This window comes from Scyliorhinus torazame, chromosome 2, assembly GCF_047496885.1.
Source record: "Scyliorhinus torazame isolate Kashiwa2021f chromosome 2, sScyTor2.1, whole genome shotgun sequence".
Taxonomy (NCBI): domain Eukaryota; kingdom Metazoa; phylum Chordata; class Chondrichthyes; order Carcharhiniformes; family Scyliorhinidae; genus Scyliorhinus; species Scyliorhinus torazame.
In genome coordinates this window covers 117,608,169-117,634,616 of record NC_092708.1, presented here as the reverse complement: position 1 = coordinate 117,634,616, position 26,448 = coordinate 117,608,169, and the positions used below count along the sequence as shown (strand labels likewise).

General features: G+C 51.7%; 1 protein-coding gene across 1 annotated transcript in view; it reads left to right on the top strand.

Annotated features, from left to right (window-relative positions):
• Positions 1-26,448, top strand: part of col28a2a (collagen, type XXVIII, alpha 2a) — a 225,029-nt gene that overhangs the window by 181,472 nt on the left and 17,109 nt on the right. Inside the window, exons 25-28 of the mRNA XM_072475914.1 lie at positions 17,993-18,061; positions 19,268-19,336; positions 19,948-20,016; positions 20,170-20,238. Coding sequence (XP_072332015.1) covers positions 17,993-18,061; positions 19,268-19,336; positions 19,948-20,016; positions 20,170-20,238 — 276 coding nt within the window. The remainder of the gene's footprint in view (positions 1-17,992; positions 18,062-19,267; positions 19,337-19,947; positions 20,017-20,169; positions 20,239-26,448) is intronic.

Sequence of the window (26,448 nt, the reverse complement as noted above, 5' to 3'; positions counted from 1 at the left end):
CTCACCCCACCACCCTCACAACCCCACCACCCTCACACCCCCCACCACCCTCACACCCACACCACCCTCACAACCCCCACCACCCTCACACCCCCCACCACCCTCACACTCCTCAACACCCTCACACCCACACCACCCTCACAACCCCACCACCCTCACACCCCTCACCACCCTCACACCCCCCCACCACCCTCACACCCACACCACCCTCACACCCACACCACCCTCACAACCCCACCACCCTCACACCCCTCAACACCCTCACACCCACACCACCCTCACAACCCCACCACCCTCACACCCCTCACCACCCTCACACCCCCCCACCACCCTCACACCCACACCACCCTCACTCCCACACCACCCTCACACCTACCACCCTCACACCGACACCACCCTCACACCGACACCACCCTCACTCCCACACCACCCTCACACCGACACCACCCTCACTCCCACACCACCCTCACACCGACACCACCCTCACACCGACACCACCCTCACTCCCACACCACCCTCACACCGACACCACCCTCACTCCCACACCACCCTCACACCTACCACCCTCACCCTCACACCGACACCACCCTCACACCGACACCACCCTCACACCGACACCACCCTCACTCCCACACCACCCTCACACCGACACGACCCTCACTCCCACACCACCCTCACACCTACCACCCTCACCCTCACACCGACACCACCCTCACTCCCACACCACCCTCACACCAACACCACCCTCACTCCCACACCATCCTCACACCGGCACCACCCCCACACCCACACCACCCTCACACCCACCACCCTCACTCCCCCACCACCCTCACACCCCCACCACCCTCACACCCACCACCCTCACACCCACACCACCCTCACCCCACCACCCTCACAACCCCACCACCCTCACACCCCCCACCACCCTCACACCCACACCACCCTCGCAACCCCCACCACCCTCACACCCCCCACCACCCTCACACTCCTCAACACCCTCACACCCACACCACCCTCACAACCCCACCACCCTCACACCCCTCACCACCCTCACACCCCCCCACCACCCTCACACCCACACCACCCTCACACCGACACCACCCTCACTCCCACACCACCCTCACACCGACACGACCCTCACTCCCACACCACCCTCACACCTACCACCCTCACCCTCACACCGACACCACCCTCACTCCCACACCACCCTCACACCAACACCACCCTCACTCCCACACCATCCTCACACCGGCACCACCCCCACACCCACACCACCCTCACACCCACCACCCTCACTCCCCCACCACCCTCACACCCCCACCACCCTCACACCCACCACCCTCACACCCACACCACCCTCACCCCACCACCCTCACAACCCCACCACCCTCACACCCCCCACCACCCTCACACCCACACCACCCTCACAACCCCCACCACCCTCACACCCCCCACCACCCTCACACTCCTCAACACCCTCACACCCACACCACCCTCACAACCCCACCACCCTCACACCCCTCACCACCCTCACACCCCCCCACCACCCTCACACCCACACCACCCTCACACCCACACCACCCTCACAACCCCACCACCCTCACACCCCTCAACACCCTCACACCCACACCACCCTCACAACCCCACCACCATCACACCCCTCACCACCCTCACACACCCCCACCACCCTCACCACCCTCACACCCCCCACCACCCTCACACACCCCACCACCCTCACACCCCCCACCACCCTTACACCCCCAACCACCCTCACAACCCCACCACCCTCACACCTACCACCCACACTACCCTCACACCCACACCACCCTCACACCCACACCACACTCACTCCCCCACCACCCTCACTCCCACCACCTTCACACCCACCACCCTCACAACCCTACCACCCTCACCCTGACCCCCCCACCATCCTCACACCCTCACACCCCCACCACCCTCACACCCACACCATCCTCACACCCACACCACCCTCATGCCAACTCCACCCTCACGCCAACACTACCCTCACCCCCACGCCACCCTCACGCCAATGCCACCCTCACACCCACACCACCCTCACACCCCCACCACACTCAAGCCCACACCACCCTCACACCCCCACCACACTCAAGCCCACACCACCCTCACACCCCCACCACCCTCACACCCCCACCACCCTCACACCCCCACCACCCTCACACCCACACCACCCTCACGCCAACTCCACCCTCACACCCCCCACCACCCTCACACCCACACCACCCTCACGCCAACTCCACCCTCACACCCCCACTGATTTGTTATGTTGTAGGTGTAGCATAAGCGGCTTCCTTGTGGTGCACTTGACAAAGGAAGGTTCAGATGTGGAGATAACTTCAACACGTTTATTAAACTATTTACACTTCTATTACTCGGGTTCGACACTACTGCTAATCCTACTATAGCTACCCAGACTGACTAACCAGTTGCTGCAATCCACGTGGTGGGAGTGATATTGAATCAACCCTGTGTCTGTACTCACTAACTATCTCCACTGGAAAGAGCTAGATCATGTGTGTGGTGTCCTTTATATATGGGTTGGTGTAATGCCCTCCTGTGGTCGTATCACCTCTGTGTGTATCGTGAATGTCCATTGGTCGTGTCCTATCTAACTGATCTATTGGTTGAGTGTGTGTGTGTGTGTGATGTCTCTGGTGCTCTCTCTAGTGTCTAGCTAGCCTACATGTATTTACAGTAACCCCCCCGTGTACCCACAGTGATGCATATCACCACATTAGCCCCTTTTTTATATGTTACACATTTTCTGTACATTTTAAGAAAATTGAACAACAAACAGGTAGATAAGTTAAGGTATATACAAGTCATGGGAACAGTGATTAAACAATAAGCCCAAATCATTCGTGTGAGTCCAAAAACCATCAATCATCATGGTCAAATGTCTCTCTTGGTTATGAACGCCATCATCGTCCCTGTGCCACAGGAACCAAGAAGTGGTCAATCACTTCGCTGTCTGATTTGGAGTCCCTTTCTTTTTCGATGTTTGTGATGGTGCTGTCGGATCGCATCTTGTAGCTGATAAGGTGTTGATGTTGAAGAGGTACCATCAACAGTATCATTCGAGGTCATGAATGTGCCATATGTTGAAGTTGGGTAAGACAGTACATACTGGTTCTGGCCACATGCTGTGCTGGAAGGGTGATCCTGCTGAGAACCGTTGAAGTTTGTCGAATTGGAAACAGATTTGCTGCTCGCATAAATACCTGGTGATGGTGTGAAACTAGAACCTTGCATCTGATAGGAATACGTCGTCTGGCCAGGCTGAGTTGCAGCAAATCCTGGGCTGTAACTAAGGCATCCAGTCTGTAGTGCAGATTGCGCTTGCGGTAGTCCTCCTTCGGTCTTGATTCCATTAGTGGGCAATCCGTAGTGCTGGCCTGTTTGAGAATATGCTGCATAGACGGCTGGCTGCTGCATGCCTGAATACTGGGTTTGTCCAGCATGAGCTGTCATTGGCTGCACTGATGGTGTGGAAACAATGTGTGGATATAGCTGTGGTGAATATTGGTGTATTCCTCTTGGACTGTAGCCGCTGCTTGTTATTACTGACCCAGTGTAATTGTTAAGTGATACATCTCCTGTCGTTGAGGCATCTGCTGTCATCCTGAGCGTGCCATCACTGAGGTTGCGACACTCCCTGTCTGGAGTAAAGCCCGGCTTACGTGAATCAGAGTCGGCGTTTGGTTGCTCCCCATCTGGAGTCTAGTCTGTTTTAACTGAGTCAGTGTTGGTTTGTTGATGCTCCCCATCCGGAGTCTTAGCAGGCTCACTGGAGTCAGCTGAGATTTCTTGAAGCTGCACGTCTGGAGTCGGAACATGCAGGAATGCATTGACTTGTGGAGAGGTTCGAGCGAATGAGAGTGGAAGTATCATGGTGTCACCGGAGTCACCAGTGGTCTCACAGTGATCGTCGAGTGCCTCTATACACACCAGCTGAGGTCTGTCACTTTGCACATCTTGCATGGGAAGTGGGATGCTGTCGTCACTCGTCTCACATACCGTGGGTAGAGCCTCAGTAGCTGCTTGTTGTTCACTTGGGTTGGGTAAATTGTCAGAGTCTTCATCTGATGGTGCAAACTGTGGGTGGACTATCATCGTCTTGTTGTTGTCCTGCATTTGGGCTTGGACTGTCATCGTCGCTTTGTTCTTCACTGTAGCATGATAGACCGACATGGTCGTCCTGCTGTGCACTGGAGCGTGGTAGACTGCCATAGTCTTCTTGCTGTTTACTTGAGCATGGCAGACTTGCATCGTCTGCCGCTAGTTGGTCAGAGGAGGTTGCGAGACCCTCATGGTCTTGTTCCTGCAAGGACTGCGCGTCGGAGTCTTACGTTGCTTCTATCATGGAGGCTGTCCACGAGCTCGCTGCGGAGGCTTGTGACACTGGAGTCACGTCTTGTGTGTGCAAGGACTGAGCTCTGGTGTCTTGCGTTTCTTCTATCGTGGAGTCTGTCCACGAGCTCACTGTGGAGGCTTGTGACACTGGAGTCACTTCTTGTTCGTGCAAGGACTGCGCTCTGGAGTCTTGCGTTTCTGCAATTGTGGAGTCTGTCCACGAGCTCGCTGTGGAGGCTTGTGACACTGGAGTCACTTCTTGTTCGTGCAAGGACTGCGCTCTGGAGTCTTGCGTTTCTGCAATTGTGGAGTCTGTCCACGAGCTCGCTGTGGAGGCTTGTGACACTGGAGTCACTTCTTGTTCATGCAAGGACTGCGGTGTGGAGTCTTACGTGTCTTCTTTCGTAGAGTCGGGAACCCTGAGCGGTGCGTGGACCACGCACTATGTGGCAGCAGGCCGCTCTCTGTGGGCTTGTACCGTTCTCTGCCTCTTGGTTTCAGGCTGCAGCATAATCCTGCACTCGTGAGTTGGGATGTCATATCTGCTGGGCTGAAGATCCTCAAATTCGAAATATTCGTCGTCAGGGTCGTCAATGTGCAACACGTCTCGTTGCGGTTCGGATTTGGTACTGGGGTAGCCTCCCAAGGTGAAAGGTTCGTCTGAGTCGTTGTCTTCTAGGACCATATCATCACTGTTTGTGTCGGAGTTGGCACTGGGCTCGCGAGGTCCAGAGAAAATGTAAAGGTTGGTTTTGAAGTATTCAAGGTCAGAATCATCGGTTTGGGTGTAGGTAATTGCTTGTTGCAGGGTTCTTTGGAGGTTAATTTCATTTCCTGGTTCAATTTGAGGCATTGTGCTGTCATTCCAGGTGAAAGAAGGTTGTTTTACGGCTTTAAAAGATTTTTATTTGATTTGGGACGTTTCCCCTTTAAATGGGCGTGGTCCGGGGCTTCTGACGTCATGACGCATGTGACATCATACGTACAAAGCGTTTGCGCATGCGCAAATCACTGTTCCTGTACCGGGGGCCGTTTTCGGGATTGCGCATGCGCTGCATCTCGCGCATGCGCAAACGGACCTTCCCGTTCTGTGCGCTTCTCGCGCAACTGTGCAAGTGCAGTCCCTTTAGAAAGATGGCCGCCGATCAAAATTGTTCTCTGCTCCGGGATCCCGGCCTCGTGGTGAGTACTCGCGCTTCTCTTACCTTTTCTTGCTGGTTGGAGTGTGTTTTCCTCACAGTATTTGCCGAATTTATCCAGGACTGCCTGAAAGTCGCTCCTGATTTGCCCCTTGGAGAACTTGAATTTTTTAAAAGATTTCTTCTGCTCTGGCACCGACGATGGTGAGCAGAAGCTCTGTCTTTTCAGCATCGGCCACGTCTTGTAGGTCAGCTGCTACCAGGAAGATTTCAAACTTTTGCCGGAATGCCCGCCTGTTTTCGCGGAGATCGCCGTGGCACTGGAGCTGCTGCGGAACCCGGATCTCGAACATCTTGCCTGGGTATCGTTGCTGGTTGTCACTGTACGCTGTACACGGTATGGCGATATGGATTGAAACAGTTCAGTCCTGGTACCATGATTTGTTATGTTGTAGGTGTAGCATAAGCGGCTTCCTTGTGGTGCACTTGACAAAGGAAGGTTCAGACGTGGAGATAATTTCAACACGTTTATTAAACTATTTACACTTCTATTACTCGGGTTCGACACTACTGCTAATCCGACTATAGCTACCCAGACTGACTAACCAGTTGCTGCAATCCACGTGGTGGGAGTGATATTGAATCAACCCTGTGTCTGTCCTCACTGACTGTCTCCACTGGAAAGAGCCAGATCATGTGTGTGGTGTCCTTTATATATGGGTTGGTGTAATGCCCTCCTGTGGTAGTGTCACCTCTGTGTGTATCGTGAATGTCCATTGGTCGTGTCCTATCTAACTGATCTATTGGTTGAGTGTGTGTGTGTGTGATGTTTCTGGTGCTCCCTCTAGTGTCTAGCTAGCCTACATGCATTTACATTAACCCCCTGTGCACCCACAGTGATGCACATCACCACACCCACCACCCTCACACCCCAACCACCCTCACACCCCAACCACCCTCACACCCCAACCACCCTCACACCCCAACCACCCTCACACACCCACCACCCTCACGCCCCCACCACCCTCACGCCTCCACCACCCTCACACCGACACCACCCTCACACCGACACCACCCTCACGCCAACACAACCTCATACTCACACCACCCTCACACCCACACCACCCTCACGCCTACCACCACCCTCAAACCGACACCACCCTCACACCCACACCACTCTCACGCCAACACAACCTCACACCCACACCACCCTCACGCCAACACAACCTCACACCCACACCACCCTCACACCCACATCACCCTCACGCCTCCACCACCCTCACACCGACACCACCCTCACACCGACACCACCCTCACGCCAACACAACCTCACACTCACACCACCCTCACACCCACACCACCCTCACGCCTACCACCACCCTCACACCGACACCACCCTCACACCCACACCACCCTCACGCCAACACAACCTCACACCCACACCACCCTCACACCCACACCACGCTCACAGCACCCACCAGCCTCACGCCAACACCACCCTCACTCCCACACCACCCTCACACCCACACCACCCTTACGACCCCACCACCCTCACACCCACACCTCCCTCACTCCCACACCAGCCTTATGCCCCCAACACCCTCACGCCCCCACCACCCTCACGCCCACGCCACCCTCACGCCAACACCATCCTCACGCCAACACCACCCTCACTCCCACACCACCTTCACCCACACGCCCCCACCACCCTCACACCCACACCACCCACACACCCACACCACTCTCACGCCTACGCCACCCTCTCGCCAACGCCACCCTCACGCCAACACCACCCTCACCCTCACGCCCACAGCACCCTCACTCCCACACCGCCCTCACGCCCACACCACCCTCACGCCCACACCACCATCACGCCCACACCACCCTCACGCCCACACCACCCTCACGCCCACACCACCCTCACTCCCACACCACCCTCACTCCCACACCACCCTCACGCCAACACCACCCTCACGCCCACACCACCCTCACGCCCACACCACCCTCACGCCAACACCTCGCTCACGCCCACACCACCCTCATGCCCACACCACCCTCACTCCCACACCACCCTCACTCCAACACCAACCTCACGCCAACACCACCCTCACTCCCACACCACCCTCACTCCAACACCACCCTCACGCCAACACCACCCTCACTCCAACATCACCCTCACTCCCACACCACCCTCACTCCAACACCACCCTCACGCCAACACCACCCTCACATCCACACCACCCTCACGCCCCCACCAGCCTTATGCCCCCAACACCCTCACGCCCCCACCACCCTCACTCCCACACCACCCTCACTCCCACAGCACCCTCACGCCCACGCCACCCTCACGCCAACACCATCCTCATGCCAACACCACCTCCACCCCCACACCACCCACACCACGCTCACAGCACCCACCAGCCTCACGCCAACACCACCCTCACTCCCACACCACCCTCACACCCACACCACCCTCACGACCCCACCACCCTCACACCCACGCCTCCCTCACTCCTAAACCAGCCTTATGCCCCCAACACCCTCACGCCCCCACCACCCTCACGCCCACGCCACCCTCACGCCAACACCATCCTCACGCCAACACCACCCTCACTCCCACACCACCTTCACCCACACGCCCCCACCACCCTCACACCCACACCACCCTCACGCCAACAGCACCCACACACCCACACCACCCACACACCCACACCACTCTCACGCCTACGCCACCCTCTCGCCAACGCCACCCTCACGCCAACACCACCCTCACCCTCACGCCCACAGCACCCTCACTCCCACACCGCCCTCACGCCCACACCACCCTCACGCCCACACCACCCTCACTCCAACACCAACCTCACGCCAACACCACCCTCACATCCACACCACCCTCACGCCCCCACCAGCCTTATGCCCCCAACACCCTCATGCCCCCACCACCCTCACTCCCACAGCACCCTCACGCCCACGCCACCCTCACGCCAACACCACCCTCACGCCAACACCACCCTCACGCCCACACCACCCTCACGCCCACGCCACCCTCTCGCCAACGCCACCCTCACGCCAACACCACCCTCACCCCCACCCTCACTCCCACACCGCCCTCACGCCCACAGCACCCTCACGCCCACACCACCCTCACACCCACACCACCCTCACGCCCACACCACCCTCACGCCCACACCACTCTCACAAACCCACACCACCCTCACTCCAACACCACCCTCACTCCAACACCACCCTCACTCCAACACCACCCTCACCCTCACGCCCACAGCACCCTCACTCCCACACCGCCCTCACGCCCACACCACCCTCACGCCCACACCACCCTCACACCCACACCACCCTCACGCCCACACCACCCTCACGCCCACACCACCCTCACTCCCACACCACCCTCACTCCAACACCACCCTCACGCCAACACCACCCTCACGCCCACACCACCCTCACGCCCACACCACCCTCACGCCCACACCACCCTCACGCCAACACCTCGCTCACGCCCACACCACCCTCATGCCCACACCACCCTCACTCCCACACCACCCTCACTCCAACACCAACCTCACTCCAACACCACCCTCACGCCAACACCACCCTCACTCCCACACCACCCTCACTCCCACACCACCCTCACGCCAACACCACCCTCACATCCACACCACCCTCACTCCCACAGCACCCTCAGGCCCACAGCACCCTCACGCCCACACCACCCTCACGCCCCCACCAGCCTTATGCCCCCAACACCCTCATGCCCCCACCACCCTCACTCCCACACCACCCTCACTCCCACACCACCCTCACTCCCACAGCACCCTCACGCCCACACCACCCTCACGTCCACACCACCCTCACGCCCACAGCACCCTCAGGCCCACAGCACCCTCACGCCCACACCACTCTCACGCCCACACCACCCTCACTCCAACACCACCCTCACTCCAACACCACCCTCACGCCAACACCACCCTCACGCCAACACCACCCTCACTCCCACACCACGGCAGGTGTAGGGGGAACCCAGGGGCAGGGATAGTTCCGCTCACACCCCTGTCTCATGAAGTAGCCCGGAGGCCAGCGGCAACCTGAGAGAGGAAGAGGTGATGGGGCCCGCGACAGTGACTCCCGCAGGGGAGGTGCCAGAAAACTGCAGCACCTGGGACTTCTTTCCCCCCCCAACCAACCACCCCCTGTCACTGGCACATCTAGTCAGCAGCAGGCAGAACGGGGCGGCACTATGTCACCCAGGACACCCGAGCAGCAGCCAGGCCCAGACACCCACCAACGGGAACCCAGGTCGCAGGGGGGAGTCTCAGCAGGCCGCCTCCACTCCTGCTGTACCGTCTGGGGATCCACCTAGACGTAACGATAGGGTCCGTAAGGCCAAGAAGTTAGACACTAGTTAAGTTGGGATGGGTGCAGGGCACAGTTTAGTTATAGGGGCGAGGGCACAAATCTGTATATATTCATTCACATTAAACACCTGTTCACACTTACAACCTGTCTCGGTGCTCTGTCAGATGGGTGTGAGGAGTGGGCTGGTCTGGACTGGCTGGGGGAGGGGGTGGGAATGGGCTGACGTTGGAGGGGGAATGGGCAGGCCCTGTGGGTGACCTGGGCTTCCCGACCATCCCCATCACCACCACCCCAGGGATCCGATGGGACCGTGTGATGGAATGGCCAGCTCGCACGCAGGGATCAGCCAGGTGGACGGTGGAAAGTGCTACCGTAGGCAGGTGTCAGATGTTGTCAAACGATGTGGTGCACCGGAGCTCATCGCAGAGCGGTCTATCATCATCCTCCATCCTATGGATCATACTCACTGTTATTGCCAACCCCGTAGTGTGGCAGGTATGTATCACGGAGGCGGTTGCATAGATTTTACAGTACAGAAGGAGGCTGCACCAGCCCTTGGAAAGAGCATCCCATTTAAGCCCACACTTCCAACCCATCCACTTAACCCAATAACCCCACCTAAACTTTTTGGACAAGGGCAATTTAGTTTGGCCAATCCACGTACCTGCACATCTTTGGACTGTGGGAGGAAACTGGAGCACCCGGAGGAAACCCACGCAGACACGGGGAGAATGTGCAGCCTCTGCACAGACAGTGACCCAAGCCGGGAATCGAACCTGGGGCCCTGGAGCTGTGAAGCACCAGTGCTAACTACTGTGCTACCATGCTGCAGGCGGGGCGGGGGGGGGGGGGGTCCCTGGCCAATCCGTTCCCCCCCCCACCCACAGTCAGTGTACCTGGAGGCGTTCAGAGCGTCCCGTGCGCGATGGCTCTGGCACCCACGTGGTGCGGCCTCCAGTGCCTGCCTGGGTCCCATGTCCTGCCCATCCTCACCCTCCTCTGCATCCTCCTCGCCACACGAGACCTGCCATTAATCCTCTTCCACCAGCACAACACCCCTCTGCTGTGCAATGTTGTGGAGGACGCAGCAGGCCGCCACGATATGGGCGACCCCCTCAGCATCATACTGGACAGCCCCTCGAGAGCGGTCCAGACACCTGAACCACATCTTCAGGAGGCCAAAGCACCGCTGGATCATATTCCTGTTCGCTGCATGGGCTTCGTTGTAGCGGGTCTCCGCGTCGGTCTGTGCCCTCCGGCTAGGTGTCATCAGCCATGACTGCAGTGGATAGCCCCTGTCGCCAAGGGGTCAACCCCCCAGCGGGAGGTTGGCGTCTCGAACATGTCAGTACTCATCGGGTGTGCTAGGATGATGGCGCATGCACACTGCCCGGGTATCGGACGCATCTGATGGTCACATATCAGCTGCACGTTCATCGAGTGGAAGCCCTTTCAGTATGTGTACAATGGCCTGTCATCTGCAGGTGCTCATACATCCTGTCGATCACCCCCTGGGTATCCCAATGATAGCAGCAAACCCCGCTACCCGGGCATCCTGGTGGGCTCGGTCCACATTGAAGTGTGTGTATTGGGCCGCCTGGGCATATAGGGCCTCCATGATGTTGTGGATGCACCTGTGCACCGAGGTCTGTGAGTTCCCGGACTGTTCCCCTCTCGTCGCCTGGAAGGACCCCATTGCATAAACGTTCATGGCAACCGTCACCTTGACAGCCGCCGGGAGCGGGTGTCCTCCCCCATACCCCCGCGGTACCAGGTGTACCATCACCTGGCAGATATGCCACTCTGTCACTCTGCTCAGCCGGAATCTCTGGCTTGCCCTGTCCGGCAGCTTCTCGAATGGCAGGCGGTGCCGGTACACACGAGGACTCATGCAGCACCTCCTTGGCGCCTCCTCTTCCTCGGCCTGTCGGCCAGACAGCTCTCCAACCTGGGCGGCTGTCCCCTGTCCCTCTGCGACACGCTCCGCTGCTGCAGCTTCCTCCTCCTCGAGCAGCCCACACTTGTACAGTCACAGGGCTGCAGTGACTACCAGGAAGGCCACCATTGCTGGTTGAATTCCAATATCCATTGTCTTCAGGGGGTGAAAGACAGACATGTTAGTATGGCGCGTACCCCCGTGCCGATCCAGGTCCAACGTGCTACACGATGGTCCCAGTTAGCACCGAGGACTCTGCCCCCGCATGTCGCTTCCGGTCCCGCCCAACCCCGCGCCCCTGGCCTCGTCGGTGGCCGGCCCCGTGTGGGCCTCTGGCCCTGACATCCATCCCTGATGCCAGGGGTACCATTGTCTGGCACTGCCCTCGCCAGTGGAATGCATCGTGGCCCCCATAGGAGCTGCTGTGGGTGTTGCCCTGGGTGGGCTGCCAGTGGGTGGGGGCACCCATACGGCGGGTGTTACTCTGCAGCACCAGTGGCCAAGGTGGGTGGTCAGTGGGTGCTCAGCAAGATGGCCGCGGTAATGATGGTCCATGCCTGAGCACCGCCCCAGTCCCGTGAGGGGTTATCCCGGCCAATCGGCCTATTCTCCCGGCCCTGGCAGGACCGCCCCGTCCCCCCTTCCCCCCGTCCCCCACAGCAGCCAGCCCGGTCCGGCCCAGTAGCCCGCAGTCACTCCTCTCCGTGCCATACCTCCTCTCTCCCGCAGCAGCCAGCACGCCGGTTTCATGATTTTTGAAAGCACAATTAACCGCGTTGTCGAGAACTCGGCCCATCGGAGGAGGAGAATCGCGGAAACCCCGGAGAATACCAGGTCGTGCCTGCTAATGATATGCAAACAGTGTTTACTGTACGTGCGTTCCAGTATGCATTGACGCAGCTGTCGAGGTGACGGAGAATCACAATTTAGTGTCAAAACGACACCCGCCGTGGTTTTGGCGTCAGAACCTATTCTCCACCCAATTGCGTTTCGCGATTTTGGCGTTGGCAAACAGAGAATCCCGCCCTTGGTCTCTTGGGGAATCAAAGGATATGGGGAGTGGGCTGAAAACTGGAGTTGAGGCAGAAGATCACACTGATTGCACTGAAGGGCAGAGCAGGCTTAAGAGACAAAGAACAGCAAAGAACAAAGAAAAGTACAGCACAGGAACAGGCCCTTCGGCCCTCCAAGCCTGTGCCGACCATGCTGCCTGATTAAACTACAGATTTCTACACTTCCTGGGTCCGTATCCCTCTATTCCCATCCTATTCATGTATTTGTCAAGATGCCCCTTAAATGTCACTATCGTCCCTGCTTCCACCACCACCTCCGGCAGCGAGTTCCAGGCACCCACTACCCTCTGTGTAAAAAAAACCTGCCTCGTACATCTACTCTAAACCTTGCCCCTCGCACCTTAAACCTATGCCCCCTAGTAATTGACCCCTCTACCCTGGGAAAAAGCCTCTGACTATCCACTCTTTTTTTTATATTTAACTTAACAGGATTTTTATTATTTTTGAATACATTTATTTTACAATAGCCATTCTCCCACATTATTTACACATCATGGCCGCCATAGAACCTGGAGAGGAAATCTGTGGGTCGGGGGAGTACCGCATGATATGTGTCCGCTGTTTCCACACTTGAATAGTTTCTTCAAGATCCATTTTACCCTTAATCACCAGCAAGTCAATAATCCGGGGGTCGGTGACGTGGGCATTTTTCATGAACATTTCCCGCACTTTATCCCGTCCCTGTTTCACGGAGATGTCCAGGTGGAATTTCTGTATGGTATTGGGCACCTCCCGGTACCAGGCCCGGTAAAGCTCCCGCACCCGACGCTTGGCTTCGCTCTGGTTCCGGGACAGTAAAGGCTTCACCACCTTGACCGAGCCCATCAATTTGGCGCTGCCTGCCGCCGCCATCCTGACTATCCACTCTATCTATGCCCTTCATAATTTTGTATACCTCTTTCAGGTCGCCCCTCAACCTCCGTCGTTCCAATGAGAACAAACCGAGTTTATTCAACCGCTCCTCATAGCTAATGCCCTCAATACCAGGCAACATCCTGGTAAATCTCTTCTGCACCCTCTCTAAAGCCTCCACATCCTTTTGGTAGTGTGGCGACCAGAATTGAATACTATACTCCAAGTGTGGCCTAACTAAGGTTCTATACAGCTGCAAGATGACTTGCCAATTTCTATACTCAATGCTCCGGCCAATGAAGGCAAGCATGCCATATGCCTTCTTGACTACCTTCTCCACCTGTGTTGCCCCTTTCAGTGACCTGTGGACCTGTACACCTAGATCTCTCTGACTTTCAATACTCTTGAGGGTTCTACCATTCACTGTATATTCCCGACCTGCATTAGACCTTCCAAAATGCATTACCGCACATTTGTCCGGATTAAACTCCATCTGCCATCTCTCCGCCCAAGTCTCCAAACAATCTAAATCCTGATGTATCCTCTGACAGTCCTCATCGCTATCCGCAATTCCACCAACCTTTGTGTCGTCTGCAAACTTACTAATCAGACCAGTTACATTTTCCTCCAAATCATTATATATACTACGAACAGCAAAGGTCCCAGCACTGATCCCTGTGGAACACCACTAGTCACAGCCCTCCAATTAGAAAAGCACCCTTCCATTGCTACTCTCTGCCTTCTATGACCTAGCCAGATCTGTATCCACCTTGCCAGCTCACCCCTGATCCTGTGTGACTTCACCTTTTGTACCAGTCTACCATGAGGGACCTTGTCAAAGGCCTTACTGAAGTCCATATAGACAACATCCACTGTCCTACCTGCATCAATCATCTTTGTGACCTCTTCAAAAAACTGTATCAAGTTAGTGAGACACGACCTCCCCCTTCACAAAACCATGCTGCCTCTCACTAATACGTCCATTTGCTTCCAAATGGGAGTCGAACCTGTCTCGAAGAATTCTCTCCAGTAATTTCCCTACCACTGACGTAAGGCTCACCAGCCTGTAGTTCCCTGGATTATCCTTGCTACCCTTCTTAAACAAAGGAACAACATTGGCTATTCTCCAGTCCACCGGGACATCACCTGAAGACAGTGAGGATCCAAAGATTTCTGTCAAGGCCTCAGCAATTTCCTCTCTAGCCTCCTTCAGTATTCTGGGGTAGATCCCATCAGGCCCTGGGGACTTATCCACTTTAATATTTTTCAAGACGCCCAACACCGCGTCTTTTTGGATCTCAATGTGACCCAGTCTATCAACACACCCTTCTCCAGACTCAACATCCACCAATTCCTTCTCTTTGGTGAATACTGATGCGAAGTATTCATTTAATACCTCGCCCATTTCCTCTGGCTCCACACATAGATTCCCTTGCCTATCCTTCAGTGGGCCAACCCTTTCCCTGGCTACCCTCTTGCTTTTTATGTACGTGTAAAAAGCCTTGGGATTTTCTTTAACCCTATTTGCCAATGACTTTTCGTGACCCCTTCTAGCCCTCCTGACTCCTTGCTTAAGTTCCTTCCTACTTTCCTTATATTCCACACAGGCTTTGTCTGTTCCCAGCCTTCTAGCCCTGACAAATGCCTCCTTTTTCTTTTTGACGAGGCCTACAATATCTCTCGTTCTCCAAGGTTCCCGAAATTTGCCGTATTTATCCTTCTTCCTCACAGGAACATGCCGGTCCTGAATTCCTTTCAGCTGACATTTGAAAGCCTCCCACATGTCAGATGTTGATTTGCCCTCAAACATCCGCCCCCAATCTAGGTTCTTCAGTTCCCACCTAATATTGTTATAATTAGCCTTCCCCCAATTTAGCACATTCACCCTAGGACCACTCTTATCCTTGTCCACCAGCACTTTAAAACTTACTGAATTGTGGTCACTGTTCCCGAAATGCTCCCGTACTGAAACTTCTACCACCTGGCCGGGCTCATTCCCCAATACCAGGTCCAGTATAGCCCCTTCCCTAGTTGGACTGTCTACATATTGTTTTAAGAAACCCTCCTGGATGCTCCTTACAAATTCTGCCCCGTCTAAGCCCCTAGCACTAAGTGAGTCCCAGTCAATATTGGGGAAGTTGAAGTCTCCCATTACAACAACCCTGTTGTTTTTACTCTTTTCCAAAACCTGTCTACCTATCTGCTCCTCTATCTCCCGCTGGCTGTTGGGAGGCCTGTAGTAAACCCCCAACATTGTGACTGCGCCCTTCTTATTCCTGATCTCTACCCATGTAGCCTCACTCCCCTCTGAGGTGTCCTCCCGCAGTACAGCTGTGATATTCTCCCTGACCAGTAGCGCAACTCCGCCACTGCTTTTACATCCTCCTCTATCCCGCCTGAAACATCTAAATCCTGGAACGTTTAGCTGCCAATCCTGTCTTTCCCTCAACCAGGTCTCTGTAATGGCAACAACATCATAGTTCCAAGTGCTTATCCAAGCTCTAAGTTCATCTGCCTTACCCGTAATACTTCTTGCATTAAAACATATGCACTTCAGGCCACCAGACCCGCTGTGTTCAGCAACATCTCCCTGTCTGCTCTGCCTCACAGCGATACTGGCCCTATTCCCTAGTTCTCCCTCAATGCTGTTACCTTCTGACCTATTGCTCCGGTGCCCACCCCCCTGCCATACTAGTTTAAACCCTCCCGTGTGACACTAGCAAACCTCGTGGCCAGGATATTTATGCCTCTCCAGTTTAGATGCAACCCGTCCTTATATAGGTCACACCTGCCCCGGAAGACCTCCCAGTGGTCCAGATAACGGAAACCCTCCCTCCTACACCAGCTGTTTAGCCACGTGTTTAGCTGCTCTATCTTCCTATTTCTAGCCTCACTGGCATGTGGCACAGGGAGTAACCCCGAGATTACAACCCTAGAAGTCCTGTCTTTTAACTTTCTGCTCCCTGAACTCCTGCTGCAAGACCTCATGCCCCTTCCTGCCTATGTCGTTAGTACCAATATGTACAACAACCTCTGCCTGTTTGCCCTCCCCGTTCAGGATGCCCGCTACCCATTCGGAAACATCCTGGACCCTGGCACCAGGGAGGCAACATACCATCCTGGAGTCTCTTTCACGTCTACAGAAGCGCCTATCTGTGCCCCTGACTATAGAGTCCCCTATGACTATAGCTCGTCTCCGCTTTGACCCTCCCTCCTGAACATCAGAGCCAGCCGTGGTGCCACTGCTCTGGCTGCTGCTGTTTTCCCCTGACAGTATCCAAAGGGGTATACCTGTTCGAGAGGGGGCAACCACAGGGGATTCCTGCACTGACTGCCTGCCCTTTCTGGTGGTCACCCATTTCTCTGCCTGCACCTTGGGTGTGACCACATTTATATAACTGCTATCTATGACACTTTCCGCCACCTGCATGCTCCTAAGTGCATCCAACTGCTGCTCCAACCAAACCATGCGGTCTGTGAGGAGCTCCAGTTGGGTGCACTTTCTGCAGGTGAAGCCATCCGGGACGCTGCAAGTCTCCTGGACCTGCCACATCTCACAGTCAGAGCACTGCACCCCTCTAATTGACATTGCGTCAATAATTAGTAAATTAAATTTTAAAGTTTTTAAAAAAAGAAAAAGTTACTGTTAACTATATGTTTCCCAGCACTAGATTTCTGCTATAAATGTGAAAGCTAAATACAGTGCTCTCCAATCTCTGGCTTAGATACCCCTCCAAATTATAATTAAGTAATTATGTTTAATTAGTTTAACTGCTTAATTTTTTAAATTTAGTGTAGCTTCCCAACCAGCCAATCAGGTCACAGCTTTACTGTGATGTCACTTCAGTCCCCCCCCCCTCCCCCCCATATTTGAAAAGGTAATAAAAATAAATAAAAATCACTTACTTTTCCAGGTTCCCAGATGCTCTCTGGTTCTCTCCCTGCAGATTAAAAGTTACAGGCCAGAGGAAAGAGAGAGAACAAAACAGTAGGGAAAAAGCACCTTCTCCCACTCTGCACCAAATTACCTCACTGCACCAAATTACCAAGTTCCAAATTCCCACTCTGGATGTGTCTCCTTGACTTGCACAAAGACAGTACAGTGCACTCCCCTTATGTTCCTACATTCTTATCAAAGAATCACTTTTGTGGATATCTGGCAATGTTATAAGTCTTTGATGAAAATGTAATGGTTATTTGTGAAATATATTTTATGTTCCAATTGAAAGGGCTTGCCAGGTCTTCCAGGCCCCACAGGTGAACAGGGGCCTGCAGGAATTGGATTCCCAGGACCTAAGGTATGTAAACATACTTGTTTGTTTCTTAATATTGAAGTAATTTTTATTTTATTGTTTTCCTGACAAATTATACAAGTCTAACTAGTAACATGCAATTACAGAACTAACACTGTAATTAAAAGTTTCAATTACGTATTTTGCTATTAAAGCTATGTGGTGGTTCAAAACGACTAATCAAAGTAAGTAGCTTAAACCTGAAAACATCAGGATTCACATTAAAATATATTTTTGTTTTATGTGGTGAACACCTTGTCCCCCTGTGATGAATCGTTTTTTGTTTCCTGAGTCTGATCATATGCTGCAAATTTTGTCTCGTATTAAAACAATGATGGGAAAACATTTCTCGTTAATTTTTAATCCATCTTGTTCGGCAGCAGCAAACCCAAGGTAGTAACTTTAAAATATCTCAGTTCATTTTTTGCTGTAATTCCCTGGCCACCATTTCAACCGGTCACTAGTTAGCTGACAACCACCACTAGGAGCAGATGGGAGCCTCAGCTGTAGGTTCCAATTACATAAGTGAGTTCTCTCCCCCCCCCCCCCCCCCCGGCCTATATAGAACCAGGCGCAGCTTTTGTAAACACCACAAGGAAAATCGAAGTACCGCTGCCCCAGACAAGTTTTTTGAGCTGGCATCACTACCGCTCGAAGCCAGTTCTATTCAGTACTTATCAGATTGGCAAGATCTTAAGAGATGGTCTCACTGGAAGGAAAACCTACTTCTGCCCTGTGAATGAATTGCATAAACTTTCACTGCAAAAATAAACTACATTTATATCATAGTTTGCATTTATTTGCAATAATCACTATGAGTATCATAGAATCATAGAATTTACAGTGCAGAAGGAAGCCATTCAGCCCATCGAGTCTGCACCGGCCCTTGGAAAGAGCACTCTACTTATGTCCACACCTCCACCCTGTCCCTAATAACCCCACCTAACCTTTATTTTGGACACTAAGGGCAATTTAGCGTGGCCAATCCAGCTAACCTGCACATCTTTGGACTGTGGGAGGAAACCGGAGCATCCGGAGGAAACCCATGCAGACTTCGCACAGGCAGTGACCCAAGCCGGGAATCAAATCTGGGACCCAGGAGCTGTGAAGCAACAGTGCTAACCACTGTGCTACCGTACCACATTCCTTTTGCTGTCTTTGTTGGTGTAAAGCAGAAGATAAATTCTCACTGATAAATCTTCCATGTTTTAGGGAGACCCAGGAGCAAGAGGGCCAAGTGGCATAGCTGGACCTCCAGGAGAAGGACTTCAAGGTCTGAAGGTACCGTCAGTTGTGCTTATATTTTATGTTTTTTTTCCTCATAAAAATCTCTTGCAGTGAAAGACCCTCTAGCTAGGAGTTTACAGCAGACATGTCTATGAACTTCTCAGTAGTCAGAAAGCTACTTGATTTTTAATGAAGCAATTAATTAAGGAGTTATACTTAATGTAAGACAAGAAGACAACATAAAAAGTTTTATGTTTTGATTTTTGTGGTTTTCCCATTTGTTTTACTCTTCCTCTCATTTCACCCATCCCCCACCTTGTAAAATGGCCACACAATGTCAATACGAAGGGCAGCACCGTCCAACCCGTGAACATGTGCTTCTCCAATAGCTCAGTGAGTTTATCCAGCAAATAGTAGAGCCATATAGATTCAGATGGTCCCAGCACTGACCCTGATGTACACTGAGTTGCCTCATCTTACTGAAGCCAGGGTGGGTGCTCCATCAACAAAATAGATACAAGAACAAAAGCAGTTACAGCGCATCGAAGTACATAAATGAATTACTCAAATGCAATTGCAATTGAACATGTGTGAATCAATTGTACAGCAAGTCTTAGTTATTCTCCCATGAAACAAATTTATTATAATCTTTCCTTACAATTTAGGGAATAGCAGGGAGACAAGGACCACCTGGTCCTCAAGGCCCTCCAGGTGAAGGCATTCAGGGACCTAAGGTATGTAGAATGGCATAAACAACATTAAATGCCTTGTGTGGAATTGGTGATTACAGTGGACATTATAATTGATCTTTGAAAGTAAATTGATGGTGTTAGTAATGGTATATAATTGTTGAATACTGAATTGAAACTAATGTTATTATCTAACAGGGCGGCCAAGGTGTTCAAGGATTGCCAGGACCTCGTGGACCACCAGGAGAAGGACTAATGGGATCTAAGGTATGTGGACAAAGAGCTTCATGTTAAATTCCTCTTGATCAGTGCCTAGAATTGCCATTTCCCCATTGGCAAAGCAAAACCAACCTCTTGCACTGTCCCAATTAAAGTTGGAGGAACTGTCACTGTCCCACGATGGTGCATATTTTTGAGTGAGCCATATGTGAGACATATTCCAGACAGAATGAGCAGTGTATAGAACCATCTGGAACTCAGAACTATCAGGCAGATAGATAATTCCACCCCCACCTGATCATTGCCTCAAAACAATTAAAACTCTGCCAGTCATTTCAGAAGCAATGAAAGCCAAACATGTTTGTCCTCTGGGAGCAGGGTGCTGCAGTGATAGATCAGGGTCAGCGCGGGGGGATCAATATTAACCAGCATCAAGTGGGAGCCCATATGGGAACACAATAAACAGAGGAAAGACATTGAAATGTTAAAGTGATAAGTCCTGATGTGACCTCCGCGTTTACTGCTCTGGTGTTCTATGTGTAGATTGTCCAGATGCTGTTAGGATATTTTGAGATGTCTGCTCAAAGTGTCCACCCAGGTGCATCAACCTCAGCCTGGACATGGCAAATTCCTCAGAACTGAGGACAAATAATATAAAAGCCTTTAAAATAATGATAAGTAGAAATGGGGCTGGACTCCCATAAAGGAGGCAGAAGGGTCAAGCCTGTTCTTTGCAGACAGAAAGAACATCTACAGACATTGAGTCTGTTTCAGCTAAACAAAATAATTGGTAACCATTTGCTTTGAGCAGTGTTTTATATATAACATAGAATCATAGAATTTACAATGCAAAAGGAGGCCACTCGGCCCATCAAGTTTGCACCTGCCCTTGGAAAGAGCACTCCACTTAAGCCCACACCTCCATCCTATCCCAGTAACCCCACCGAACCGAAGGGCAATTTAGCATGGCCAATCCACCTAACCTGCACATCTTCGCACTGTTGGAGGAAACTCGGAGCACCCGAAGGAACCCACGCAGACACGGGGAGAACATGCAGACTCCGCACAGACAGTGACCCAAGCCGGGAATCGAACCTGGGACCCTGGAGCTGTGAAGCAACTGTGCTAACCACTGTGCTGCCGTGCCTCCGTTTGACCAACCAAATTTGAGTTGACTGGTTTAAATTTCAAACAATGCTTAACAGTTAACTGTCAGTCACCATCGACTCCTATCCATGGCTGTGTAGATCCCACTTGCCAACAGATCAGCACTCTCCTCTGATAAGAGTATAATGTTGTTTCCCATGACATTGCTTTTCTTGTGATTTTCCTGATGAATGCAAGATGACAAAATGGGCGGGTTTTCCACATACCCCCTTGGCGTGTTTCGTGGAGGCGGCCCGCCATTGGCTGGCGGTGGGATCTTCTGATACCGCCACTGTCAACAGGGTTTCCCATTCTATGCGTCCCTGCTGCAGGTTCCCTGGCGGCGGGACGGGACAATCCTGAAAGTAGCTCATTTAAATATGTTAATCTGGATCTCGTCCGGCGAGATCCAGATCGCGACGTCTCACGAGATCACATTAGATCTTGCGAGGCATTCTGATCATTGTGAATCTCGTGAGAGGCCTCCCACAGGATTTAACAGCTTTATCACATCACCAAGCCAGGTGCGACGAGGCCATTAAATTGGGCACGACAAAGCTATTAAATCACGCCCATTTTATGTTATACCTGTAATGTTTTTAAAAGTCTGGGTTAAGGTATATATTTTGTGCAGTAATATTATTTAAAAACCTAGGTTAAGGTACCCAGACTGTGTGTTTACTAAGGCTATATTTAAGGTGTTGTAATAGAGTGAGGTAACTATTGATTTTAACCACTCACTTGGTTACACATAAAGGGCTTATCGAATCATGTTTTTATTCCTGGGGTGAAGATAATTTTTGAGGGAGTGGTGTTTAGTCCTTGCTAAGCAGTTCATGGAACATAATGGAATGCAGATTATGTAATTAATGGGAGGAGCCAGGTCTGTCTATAGTTTTTCATCTGTTGTAGGATTTTACGTTGAACAGCAATTTTGCCAAATGCAGCTAGGTTGAGCAGAAGTGTACTGGATCTGCTCTTGAAAGGAGCTGTCTCCAAATGTTTCTACACAGCTAAGCATGTAAACCTGTTTTGTTAACTTTATTTATAACTGGCATTTGAACTGTATTAGGATGCTTAATTGGATTTAGTAGCAAGTATAGATAATAAGTTTAAGTTTTTCCTTATTTTTAAGAACAGTTTTTTAAAATTTAAAGTGCCCAATTCTTTTTTTCCAATTAAGGGGCAATTTAGCATGGCCAATTTAGTGTGGCCAATTCACCTACCCTGCACATTTTTGGGTTGTGGGGGTGAGACCCACGCAGACAAGGGGAGAATATGGAAACCCAACACAGACAGTGTCCCGGGATCAAACCCAGGTCCTCGGCGCCATGAGGCAGCAGTGCTAACCACTGTGCCATCGTGCCGCCATATTTAAGATCTGTTTAACTGATAATTGTAAAGCTATTTCTTTGATGTTAATATGGTTAATTCGGTGTTGAAATTGAAGTTTGTTTTAACATAAAAGATACCTATTGGTCAGAGTCATCACTCCTGGTGTGAAATATCCTTTCTTCACAATTTTTCAAATTAAAAAAAAAATTGTTTGAGGTTCTCACCCAGTATCCTAACAAATGTTGGGGTGTGGTCCAGTACCCTAACAATAGGATATGTGAATGGGCAAAAATTTGGCACATGGGGAATAATGTGGGAAAATGTGAGCTTGACCACTTTGCAGGACAATAGGAAAACACTTTATTATTTGAATAGACATTGTGTGTTCAGGTACATAAATCACAAAATGTTAGTATGCAAGTACAGCAAGTGATAGGGAAGGCAAATGAAAGGTTCGCGTTTATTGCAAGTGTATGTGGTAATACCAGGTATTGCAGTACCTGAGAGGTGGATGCCCATTGGCTAGACCTAGGAGTCTACCATTGGCTAACGTACATAGCTCCGCCCTGAGAGGCGGGGTATAAGAACCAATGCCGACCCAGCAGCCTTCACTTTCTGTATCAAAGCTGCTGGGTACAGTTCTAGCTGATTAAAGCCGATTAGTTATGACTCACCTTGTCTCGAGAGTAATTGATTGTGCATCAATTTAATCAGCTATTACTTCTGAAAGGATGGATCTCCGCATCAAGCCGGAGTGCCTTCCGCTCAGTCCCCATGCAGACAACTCCGCTGCTATCTTCAAGCACTGGCTGGCGTGTTTTAAGAGCTTCGTCGACACGGCTGCCAACACCCCCACGGAAAGGGAGAAAATGCACCTTTTATGCTCCCGAGTCAGCCCTGCAATCTACCCTCTGATCGAGGAGGCGGAGAATTATGCTGCAGCTATCGAGCTGCTAGAAGGACATTACATCCGTCCTCTGAACCAGGTCTACACCCGGCACCGGCAACCAGAAGGCAGAGCCCAGAAGAAACACTGGAAGACCTCTATCGGGCTCTACTAGTGCTGGGCCGAAACTGTGGCTGCCCAGCGGTTACGGGGAACGAGCACACAGAACTTTTAATTCGGGGCGCTTTCGTGGCAGATATGACTTCCCCCGACATCCGCAGAAGGCTCCTTGAAATGGACATACTGGGCCTCACTGAGGCACGGGCCCTGGCAGGGTCCATGGACGTTGCGTACAAAAACGCACTGGCTTTTGCTCCCGGACGCACGGCGCCCCCCTGGGCTGCGTGGCACCCCGTCGTGGAAGCCCCCCAGACTTTCCCGCTAACCCCACAGGTCTGCGCGGCAAGACGCCCCTGATCCAGTCCACAACCTTCCCCCTGTCGACGGAGGCCCGCCAGGAGATTAGAAGAATGAAAGACTGGCTTATTGAAACGTATAAGATCCTGAGGGGACTTGAAATGATAAGGTAGATACCAGAAAGATGGACAAGGGGACATAGTTTAAAAATAAGTGATCTCCCTTTAAAGATGGGGAAGAGGATAATTTTATTTTCTGGCAATGGTTGGTCTGTAGCAGATGATGGGTAATTGAATTTATTCAAGGCTGAATTAGGTGGATTTTTGATTGACAAGGAAGACAAGTGTTATGGAGGACAGACAACAAAGTGGAGTTGAGATCACAATCAGATCAGTCATGATTTTATCAAACGGTGGAGTTGGCTCAAAGGGCCAAATTGCCTCCTGCTAATTTTTAGTCCTATGTTCCTATGTCCCCACTTTCCTCCATACTCCCTCATATTCTCCACACCCCTTCAAATCTTCATGCCCCCTAATTTTCCCCATACTCCCATGTATTCTCCAAAGCCACTCGCCCAGCGTCTACTATAGGCAGTCCTCAGGCACCATGTGGAAATGGAAAAAAACTATCTAATAGTGCTCTCACTCAAACACAGTTGACACTGAAATAAACTCATTCATGAGTCTACATCACTGGTGAGAGATTGCATAGCTCTGAGGTGCAGAGGGATAGCATGAATTGCAAAAGGCTAGTATGCAGGTACAGCAAGTAATTAGGAAATATAATAGAATTGTATTATTTATTGCAAGGGGAATTGAATACAAAAGTAGGGAGATTCTGGATTGGTTTTACAGGACACTAATGAGACCACATTTGGAGTACTGTGTACAGTTTTGATCACCCAAGTTCAGAGAAAGTTTACCAGAATAATACCTGGAATGGGTGAGTTGTCTTATGAGGAAAGGTTGGACAGGTTAGGCTTGTAACAAGGTGCCACACAAAAGGTTGCTGCATAAGATAAAGATGCATGGCATTAAGGGGAAAGTAGTAGCATGGATAGAGGATTGGTTAATTAATAGAAAGCAAAGAGTGGGGATTAATGGGTGTTTCTCTGGTTGGCAATCAGTAGCTAGTGGTGTCCCTGAGGGATCAGTGTTGGGCCCACAATTGTTCACAATTTACATAGATGATTTGGAGTTGGGGACCAAGGGCAATGTGTCCAAGTTTGCAGACGACACTAAGATGAGTGGTAAAGCAAAAAGTGCAGAGGATACTGGAAGTCTGCAGAGGGATTTGGATAGGCTAAGTGAATGGGCTAGGGTCTGACAGATGGAATACAATGTTGACAAATGTGAGGTTATCCATTTTGGTAGGAATAACAGCAAAAGTGATTATTATTTAAATGATAAAATATTAAAACATGCTGCTGTGCAGAGCGACCTGGGTGTGCGAGTGCATGAGTTGCAAAAAGTTGGTTTGCAGGTGCAACAGGTGATTAAGAAGGCAAATGGAATTTTGTCCTTCATTGCTAGAGGGGTGGAGTTTAAGACTAGGGAGGTTATGCTGCAATTGTATAAGGTGTTAGTGAGGCCACACCTGGAGTATTGTGTTCAGTTTTGGTCTCCTTACTTGAGAAAGGATGTACTGGCATTGGAGGGTGTGCAGAGGAAATTCACTAGGTTAATACCAGAGCTGAAGGGGTTGGATTACGAGGAGAGGTTGAGTAGACTGGGACTGTACTCGCTGGAATTTAGAAGGATGAGGGGGTTACTTATATAAACATATAAAATTATGAAGGGAATAGATAGGATAGATGCGGGCAGGTTGTTTCCACTGGCGGTTGAAAGCAGAACTAGTGTTCATAGCCTCAAAATAAGGGGAAGTAGATTTAGGACTGAGTTTAGGAGGAACTTCTTCACCCAAAGGGTTGTGAATTTATGGAATTCCATGTCCAGTGAAGCAATAGAGGCTCCTTCATTAAATGTTTTTAAGATTGTAGCGCACAAAGACTCCGTGAGACGAATAGAGTGAAGTCGATGAGGCTTTATTAAGCGTGTCTGTTCCCCCGCAGCTCGATAGTAAACTGGCCTGCGGGGGAAGACTCCGGCTTCTTATACTCCGCCTTCAGGGCGGAGCTAGAGGTCAACGGCCAACCAGGACCCGGGATCTGTCAGCCAATGACATTAGGGCTTCCAGTCCCACATGACCCCCAGTACATACTACCACAAAGATAAAGATAGATAGTTTTTTGAAGAATAAAGGGATTAATGGTTATGGTGTTCGGGCCGGAAAGTGGAGCTGAGTCCACAAAAGATCAGCCATGATCTCATTGAATGGTGGAGCAGGCTCGAGGGGCCAGATGGCCTACTCCTGCTCCTAGTTCTTATGTTCCTATGTAACCGCTGAAGTTTAGAAGAGTAAAAGGTGACTTGATTGAAAAATACAAGTTCCTGAGGGGTCTTGACAGGGTGGAT